Source organism: Ranitomeya imitator, chromosome 2, assembly GCF_032444005.1.
Source record: "Ranitomeya imitator isolate aRanImi1 chromosome 2, aRanImi1.pri, whole genome shotgun sequence".
In the NCBI taxonomy this organism is placed as follows: domain Eukaryota; kingdom Metazoa; phylum Chordata; class Amphibia; order Anura; family Dendrobatidae; genus Ranitomeya; species Ranitomeya imitator.
The window spans coordinates 267,220,124-267,229,706 of NC_091283.1; the positions used below are offsets into that span (position 1 = coordinate 267,220,124).

The following is a 9,583-nucleotide window of genomic DNA, read 5'->3' on the forward strand; positions in this document are numbered from 1 at the left end:
GTAACAAGAGAAAATGGACCCCAAAATTTGTTGTCCACATTATCCTAAGTACGTCGATACCCCATATGTGGGGGAAAACTACTGTTTGCGTGCACGGCAGGGCTTGGAATGGAAGAGATGCCATTTCTAGGTTGTGGATATCATGACACATTTGAAAAGACCCTCAAATGCTAAAACAGAAGAAACCATCCACAAGTGACCCCATTTTGGAAACTACACTTCTCGAATTCATCTAGGGGTGTAGTGAGCATTTTTATCCCTCGCACGTTTCACAGAATTGTATAACATTGGGCTGAGTAAATGAAATACTACCTCTTTTTTTCAACTAAAATGTTGCTTTTACCCCAAGTTTGTAATTTTCAAAAGGTGTAATGGGAGAAAACTAATCGTACAATTTCTTACACTATTTCTCAAGTACGCTGATGTCTATGTGGTTGAAAACTACTGTTGCGGCGCAGTGCAAAGCTCAGAAGGGATGAAGCACCATATTGGAGTTCAGATTTTGCTACACTGGTTTGAGGGTGCCATGTCACATTGGCAGAGCCCCTGAGGTGCCAGAACAGCGGAACCCCCCCATAAGTGACCCCACTTTACAAACTACACCTCTCAATTCATCTAGGGGTGCCGTGATCATATTGACACCACAGGTGACAAAGAATTTTAAACCATTGGATAGTGAGGTAATATTCCAATAAAACATTTGTATTGGCCCCAAATCTTACATTTTCACAAGAAATGGCACCAAAATGTGTCACAATTTCTGATGAAAGTAGCAATACCCTGTATGTGGCGGTACAGAATTGATTAGCCAAGCAGCAAGACTCGTAGTTTGCAGACTCCATAGACAGAACCCCTAAGTACCAGAAGATCAGAATGGGCTCTGACCCCATTTTGGGAATTCCACCCCTTTGGGAATTTATCTACAGATGTAGTGATGATTTTGACTCCATGGGTGTTTTCCAGAAACAAGCATCAGTGGATGTTGCGGAGTGAAAATTGCAAATCTGCCAGTGTAGTGACCAGTACGTTGTAGTGCCCGTACATTTGGGTCCTGTATGTTGTGCCTGTACAGTTCCGTTTTCAATTTGTTGTAGTGCCCGTACATTGTAGCGCCCAGTATATTGTGCCCAGCTTTCTCTTCTGGAGACACGCACCCATGGTAAGCGTGCTCACGCTACAGAAATGCAAAATATTTCGACCCTACACAGTTGAAACCAGAAGTTTCCATACACTATATAGAAAGACACAAAGAAGCAGTATGTTTCAGGTGTGCATTAAAATACATCCTCTGTCCAGAATTGCTTAAAGGCTTATAGTAATCACTGTAAACTTTTGACTTTGCAGTAAGTAATAAAAGTGCCTTAAAACATTCTCTCATTATGGCTTTTGGCAAATATTAATAATTATGGTAATCCTAATTGACCTAAAACAGGAAAGGTTTATTCTGCTTTCATGTCAGATATTGAGAAAAACCTGCAGATGTGTCTTTTATATAAAGTGGATGGAAACTTATGATTTTATCTGTGTGTGGTGTAGGCACACTGTGGCTCAGAATGGAGGTGGCATTTGGATTTGGCAGCGGAAATTTGCTGAATTTCTTTTGAGACGAGGGCCTTTGTGCCCTGGAAGCTCCCTCTATTTCCGTTAACAGATGACAGATCTGAGTGGGGACTTGCTTTTTTTTTTTTTGTGGATTGAGTTGAAGTTTTTATTGGGAACATTTTACATAACATTTAGGATCACATTTATCCTGCGCTCTACGCTGAGCACTTACTTTGGGGTTTCCATTTAAATTTCTGAGTGACGTGATTCAGATGAAATCCCCGAGGGATCCATTCACTGTAATGAGGGAGCAGAGTTGCTCTGGACTCCGTCTGGTCTCTGATCAGCGGTGTCCTTTTTTTCAGAAGTGCATAAAACTGGCGGATCACGCTTTTATGCACGCCGAACAAGACGGACACCGCTGGATCACAGGTCGTATGGCATCCACAGTGCTTCCCATCTGCCTCTTTATAGGGAATCTTCCGCTGGAGGTTACATCTGAATCACGTATTTCAGATATTTTCACGGAAATCGGTGTAAGAGCTCAGCACAGAGCACAGGATAAATGTGAACCGAGCCTTACTACGATCTTTGGGAGGCAGAATGAACAAATAACAGCAGGTGAAGAATTTTTTTTTTTTGCTGATCCTTGTGCGATATAAGTGATTAGATTACTTTATTCTTGGTGCGATCACAGCAATACCAGATTTATAGCTTTTTTTTATCTCTTGATTCTGAGAACTATAACTTTTTCCGCTTATGTAGCTGTATAGCAGCTTTTTTTTTTTCAGGAAAAGATGACATTTTCTATTTTTCTTTACATTTATCTTTTTGATTGCGCTTTATTCCACTTTTTTCTTTTTGACAGTATGATGAAAAATACCCAGATTTATTTATACATGTACTTTCACGACACTATTTGTAACTGTCCCTCCTGGAAATATATTGGTAAATTGTCAGAAGTGCGTGTTCCTTTGACTGTTGGGAAGTGTCCTATTAGAACAATGCATGTATCTATTTATTTCCCTCAACTGGATCAATATTTTATATCCACTTTGGGCACATGAGAACCCGGGGGCTCCACAGCCTTGTGACTGCGATTATGTCTGGAGATGGATTAGACCTAAGTCTGTAATGCGAAAATCTCCGCCGTGACCACCGTGGTATCCGACTCCCGAATATCTCAGCTGCTGTCTGCTGCGGTGTGAATGTCTGCCAGTGTTCAGTCTTTTTGGGTCAGGGTCTATCAGCGTGGCACATCTAGAATTGGCGATATTTGCCGCCTCCCCCTTGCTTCACATCTGTCAGATTGTGGGGGCATCTCCTGTGTACAGCGCCCTCTTCAGATCACAGATTGTCCCTTTGACTCAGGTGTGGGGCATTCCAGAACTCTCACCACCATATGTTGATACAAGGAGTCCGGCGAGAGAAGAATGCAGAGCAATATCGGCCCACCATTAGCTTCCTTTGTGGTGCTGACCCCCATACTTACCTCCTCTTATGTGTAAATGAAGCCACATCTATCTGAAGAGCAGAAATTGAGAGGTGGTTTAAAGAACAAAGGGAGCTACACATGCACCGCCTTGTTCCAAAGAAAACACGCTGGAGTTACCCTTCCTGATCATTTGCTTATCATTTTTGGCATTGGCCCCACTTACAATGATGATGATCGAACACCAGCCAGAGATTAAAGGGGTGGTCGCAGCAGCAGGCGAGATGAGTATCACTGAGATGATGAGGCTAATGTCATTATATCGAGAGCTTTGTCAACTTTTTAATTTCAGAAAAATACTGGTGGAATTATAGTTTTTGGTTTGACCTAGTTTTTTTTTTCTACTTCTTGCCTAAATCTGGTATAACATTTTACAAATAACTTGTTAAATATTTTATTTTTTTGTTCTGTTGCATTTTTTTTTTGTGTAACAGTAGCTCAAACCTATCTCCAACCCTTGCTCTAAGCCTAGCTCTAGCCCTATGCCTAGCTCTAAACCTAACCCTAGCTCTAACCGTAACGCTAGTCTTATGCCTAGTTCTAACTCTTTACCTAGCTCAAACCCTAATTCTAACCCTATGCCTGACTCTAATCCTAGGTGTAACTCCATGCCTAGCTCTAACGATATCTCTAGCTCTGTAGCCCTACCTCTAACTCTAGCCCTATGCCTAGCTCTATCCCCAACTGTAGCCTTATCCCTACCGCTAATGCTAGCCTTTGCCAGCTCTAACCCTAGCTTTAACTCTATGCCTATCTCTCATTAGCTCTTATCCTATCCCTAGTTCTAACCCAGCTTTAACCCTAGTTCTCGCCCTATCCCTAGCTCTAATTCTATACGTAGCTCTAACTCAATTCTTAGCTCTAATCCTAGCTTTAACTCTATGCCTAGCTCTAACCTCCTTAGCTCTTATCCTATCCCTAGTTTTAACCCATTCCCTAGCTCCAGCGCTAGTTCTCGCCCAGTTGTAACCCTAGTTCTCGCCCAATCCCTTGCTCTAAACCTATCCCTAGCTTTTTCCCTAGCTTTAGCCCTACCAATAGTTAGGGTAATCAATAATGAGAACACGACGGAACCAACGACATACATAATCCAAAAGGGGGAGAAAGGGAAGGATCCTCTCAAAAATACCATATAAAATACATAAGAAACCTAGAGAGCTTTTTTTTTGACCCGTATTAATGATGTAAATATAATGCCCAAAGGGTTTGCCTATAAGTAAATCATTTTTAGACCGTATCTTGTAAAATTACAAAATATCTTTATTATCAGAAAAGCTACAAACAAGCCACCTATCAAGTGAAAAACAATTTTGTCCATATAAAAAAAAAAAAAAACGTTTTAAAAAAGAACAAGCGGGCATCAATGAAAACTATGGAAGGCAAAGGTGCGCACACCGCATGCGACCGTATGGAGAGATCCCAGACATGGAAAAATGGAGACAATATCGCTCATTAATAAAGTGCATAATGCACATCACATACATCATTATCCAAATACATGTACTGAGGTCTCACCACAATCCGCATGATGGCAGGGCAGAACAAAGATAATATTGCACAATATCCGGCAAAAGAGGCCATGACCAAAACACCAATGGCATATCATTAAGGCTAACAAATAGCAACTTTAGTTAATAGTAAAGGTACATGAATCTTCGCAACTCATGCCCCGACGCGCGTTTCACTGTTGCTTCTTCGGGAAGCAATGCGTCTTGTGTCACAAGCACCATTTTAAATATCTTGCGATACCGCCCAGCATCCAATGAGGATCTCACAGGAGCGGACACTCCTCTGGAGCTGCGTCAGACGACTGTGTGGGGGCGGAGCATCAGAAGATCCACAGCGTCACATCCGGCATCACGAGGGCGATGAGTATGAGGAACAAGTGTTCCAGCTGACGTCAACACTACACACCGCCCCGTAAAGATGCCATCTGGGATGTGGGCCAAAAGAAGGACCGCAACAGAAGAGCACCATAGTAAATTTACCACGCAAAACACAGGAGGCCATAATAGTGAAGGGCATAGAAAAGGGCAAAATGGTCAATATTAATTACCAATATACTTACAACATCATGAATTAATAACATCATTTTTATCATATCAACAAGATATAACATCCGCCAATACGTTGTTATCCCTTCATGCCGCACATGTCAGATCGTTCGTTCCGCTCCATAGATTTAACTGATGGATATAACGTCCTCATCGGAGGTGATGGCTATGCGCTCCATGAGTTGACTGATACATGAACGTCCTCATCGGAAATATTGATTAAATATTCCATACGTCAATTGGCAAATATGGCGTCCTCATGGGAATATTAATCTAAGGTGCAAGTTAAGTGCTGAGATAATCATCTGATAATAAGTAAAATAAAACACATAATTAAAATAAAAGCCAATACTTTTAAAAATTATATACATTTTCCAGAGACTCATGAACATCGTCATAAGAACATAGGGTCTAAATGCCAATCCATATTATAGAAAGGGAGCAAAGCTTAACTTTTGATTAAGGCCCGAAGGGGCCATGGAATCTAATTTTACAATCCAACGACATTCCAGCTGCGCCTGAGGTCACCTCCTCTAATACCACCATGTACCCGATCTATGCCGCGTATTTCTCAGAAGATCTGAATTACAGGCATGGCGCAACCTGAAATGTTGGGGAATCGTTTTCAGAGACGCCATGTCAACAATTGTCAGGGCTGCTTTGATATCTCTAACGTGTTCCCTGGTTCTCACGCGTAGTTCCCTTGATGTTAACCCAACGTATATGAGGTCACCAGGACATGTAGCATAATACACCACAAAATCACTGCTACACGAGATGTACTCTCTAATTTGAAAGACCTGTTTTCCATCAGAAGAGTGAAATTGAGTTGCCCGTTCCACGCTACGACATGCCAGGCATGACCCACATGGAAAACATCCCTGACGTGGTCTCCCAGTGTGGAAGGGGAAGGTGGATTTTGCCACATAGTGGCTTTTGACTAACAGATCTTTCAAGCTGCTAGGTCTCTCGGGAAGTAATCCACCTATAATTGGTTCAGTCTTGAGAATAGACCAATGTCTACTCAAAACTTCCCGAATTGTATTCATTAATGACTGTACTGAAGCATTGCTAGGTAGGCACTCACTCACTGCCACCCCTCGAGAACAAGCTACTCTTGTAGGCTTTGGTCATTGGACAGGAGAAAGTGGGATAATTACGAACACCATAGACTTTGGTACCAGGTTCCCCCCTGCATCAAAGGTTTCAAGATGTCTTCTCTTTCTCTATGTCTACACCCCACTTTTCATTCCTCAACCTGATGAAATTTTCACCCCTTCGGTTTACCGTGAAGACTGAGAATTCATAGCCGTGAATGTCTCTGTTCTCGGGGCCTTGGAGAAACCATTTTTCCTTCTTCTGAAGTTGAGTTCTCGCTGCGGTGTAAGTGTCGTGGGCATACCCTTCTCTATGCCTCGGAACGTAGCATTTGTAAGGTGCGGCCGGTCAAACATCACCCGATTGGCCGTACCGAGCGCGGCGCGCTGACGGTAAGCAGTCTGTATTACGACTTTGACTAATCGGCTCAGACAGTGAAATTACCGCTGTTAAAAATAGTGTATTTCTAAGGCGGCCCATTCATTAAGACTTTTCCTCCTTTTAAGGTTTCGCCCGAGATCTAACAAAGGACAACGGTCTTACGCTGTTTAATGCTGCCAAGGAATTTATTAAGCTTTTAATTTGATATCTAAAAGTTTCTGTGTCGCGCAGAATAATGAGCAGTCCTATAAATATGTCTCCCCCAATTAGACTGAAATTTTTTATGTAATTACCCGACAGTCGTCGTATTTCGTTTCGTCATATTACATAAATCTAAGACCGTTCACCCGTGAACAGAACAATTAATAATGTGGAGGGGTCACTACAACCGGCTCACTCCTTTTAAGTCTTTCCAGAATTTTTTTTTTATCTCCGAAATTCACAGACTAAACCTTGGACAAAAAAAGTATTGTCCTATAAAAATCAAGATTTCCCGAATTAATTAATGGAGCGATGGAATAAATTGTACAGTAAATATACACACGCCGCCTGCGTGGACTAAAGACTAAATTATACGAGCGTTAATCCAGTGCAGATCGGAGCTGCCTGTATTACTGGCAGCACTATACGCAGGGCAACCGACATTTGTTATTTTAATTTTTTTTGCTTTTTTTTTTAACGGTTTTAACGGCTAGAATTGAACCATGAGACCCGAAATGCGTCGTTCATTCATTACGACCTGGATGGAGACAAGGACTGTTGTGATTCTTCTCTTTTTACTTCTACGAGGGGGTCATGCAATACCCCACATGAGGTATTCCCATCCTGGCTTATGTCCCAACGATATGAATCCAAACCTATGGGTGGACGCTCAGAGCACCTGTCAACGAGAATGCGATACCGACCAGGTGAGTCCAATTTAATAATATTTTTGGATGTTTTAGTGGGTGATTTTGTTATTTCTATTTTGTTACAACATTTTGCTTTAAAAATATAATTTTACATTTTTTTTATAATTTTGAAAATTATATTTTTCTTTTTTTTTTTTCATTCGATAGGAATGTGAAACTTATGAAAAATGTTGTCCTAATGTCTGTGGGACCAAGAGCTGTGTTGCTGCCCGATACATGGATGTGAAGGGAGGGAAGGGTCCCCTGGGGATGCCCAAACAGCCTACGTGCGACCTTTTCATGTGCACTCAGCAAGGTTCCCAGTGTGACATTTGGGACGGGCAACCCATCTGCAAATGCAAAGATCGATGTGAGAAGGAGCCGAGTTTTACCTGCGCCTCTGACGGACTCACTTACTACAACAAGTGCTTTATGGATGCCGAAGCTTGCACCAAGGGGATCTCGTTGACTGTAGTCACGTGCAAGTATCACCTCACCTGGCCACATACTACTCCTCTTCCATCAGAAACCACCACCAACCCAACCATCCCATCAGCAGAAACGGCCATTGTCAACGTGGTTCCTCCAGCTCTATTGAATAACCCGACTCACAAAACGGTCAATGTAGGGGACACGGTCAGTTTCCATTGTGACGTAAGTGGAAAACCCAAACCGGAAATAACCTGGGAGAAGGAAGGAAAGGATAATGTAGTCATGCGACCCAACCATGTGGTCGCCAACATAGTGGTCACCAACATTGCCCAGCTAGTCATCTACAACACACAACTGGAAGACAACGGAGTCTATGTATGTACAGCCAAGAACAGTGGTGGCATCATCAAGATCAACTTCCCTTTATCCGTCAAAGAGCAAGCCACCAAGGAAGAACCTGGATCTAAATCTTTTTTTCCAACGAACGAGTGCCTAAAACCCCCGGACAGCGAAGACTGTGGAGAAGAGCAGACGCGATGGTATTTTGACGCCAAGAAGAACAATTGTTTTATCTTTGTGTATGGCAATTGCAACACTAACTTGAACCATTTCGACACCTACGAGTCCTGCATGTTGACGTGTATGAACGGACCGGTCAACATCTGCAATTATCCTGCCCTTCAAGGTCCATGCAAGGCATACGAGCCCAGATGGGCATTCAACAGGCTACTGAGTCAGTGCCAGTCTTTCATTTATGGAGGGTGTGGTGGCAATGAGAACAATTTTGAAAGCAAGGAAATGTGCGAGGAGTCTTGCCCTTTCCCCAAAAACCAAAAGTGCAAAGTTTGCAAACCTCGACAGAAGTTAGTGACGAGCTTCTGTAAAAGTGACTTTGCCATCCTTGGGCGTATCCTAGAACTGACGGAAGACCAAGAATCTGGACATGCTCTCATTTCAGTGGAAGAAATTTTGAAAGATGAGAATATGGGACTAAAGTTTTTGGGAAAGCAACCACTCGAAATCACTCTTCTAAACATAGACTGGAGTTGTCCATGCCCCAACATCACCTCAGTTAGCGGGCAGCTCATCATCATGGGGGATGCACATAACGGCATGGCAGTCCTGCAACCACACAGCTTTGTCGGCATGTCAAGTGCCCGCCGGGTGCGGAAACTCCGGGAAGTCATCCACAATAAAACTTGTGATCTCCTCAAAGAAATTTTAGGACAGTCATGATTTATGGATGACCATCGACCAGGCGTGATTCTTAAAAGAATATGTATTTCTGAAATTACTAATGTCAACTCTGAATTAAAGGAAACTATGGTCAGAAGTGAAAATATTACACTTGTAGTTCTATTATTGTACATAGGGGCAGTATTATACCAGTTATATTCTTGTACATAGGGGCAGTATTATAGTAGTTATATGCTTGTACATAGGGGGCAGTATTATAGTAGTTATATTCTTGTACATAGGGGGCAGTATTATAGTAGTTATATTCTTGTACATAGGGGCAGTATTATATTAGTTATATTCTTGTACATAGGGGCAGTATTATAGTAGTTATATTCTTGTACATAGGGGCAGTATTATAGTAGTTATATTCTTGTACATAGGGGCAGTATTATAGTAGTTATATTCTTGTACATAGGGGGCAGTATTATAGTAGTCATATTCTTGTACATAGGGGC

At 42.1% G+C, this 9,583-nt stretch overlaps 1 protein-coding gene across 1 annotated transcript; it reads left to right on the forward strand.

Moving 5' to 3' along the window:
* Positions 1 to 7,071: 7,071 nt before the first annotated feature.
* Positions 7,072 to 9,231, forward strand: WFIKKN2 (WAP, follistatin/kazal, immunoglobulin, kunitz and netrin domain containing 2). The gene is made up of 2 exons (XM_069755605.1): positions 7,072 to 7,475; positions 7,626 to 9,231. Exons 1-2 carry the CDS (start codon positions 7,272 to 7,274, stop codon positions 9,123 to 9,125), a joined length of 1,704 nt encoding a protein of 567 aa, XP_069611706.1. The 5' UTR covers positions 7,072 to 7,271; the 3' UTR covers positions 9,126 to 9,231.
* Positions 9,232 to 9,583: the final 352 nt, after the last annotated feature.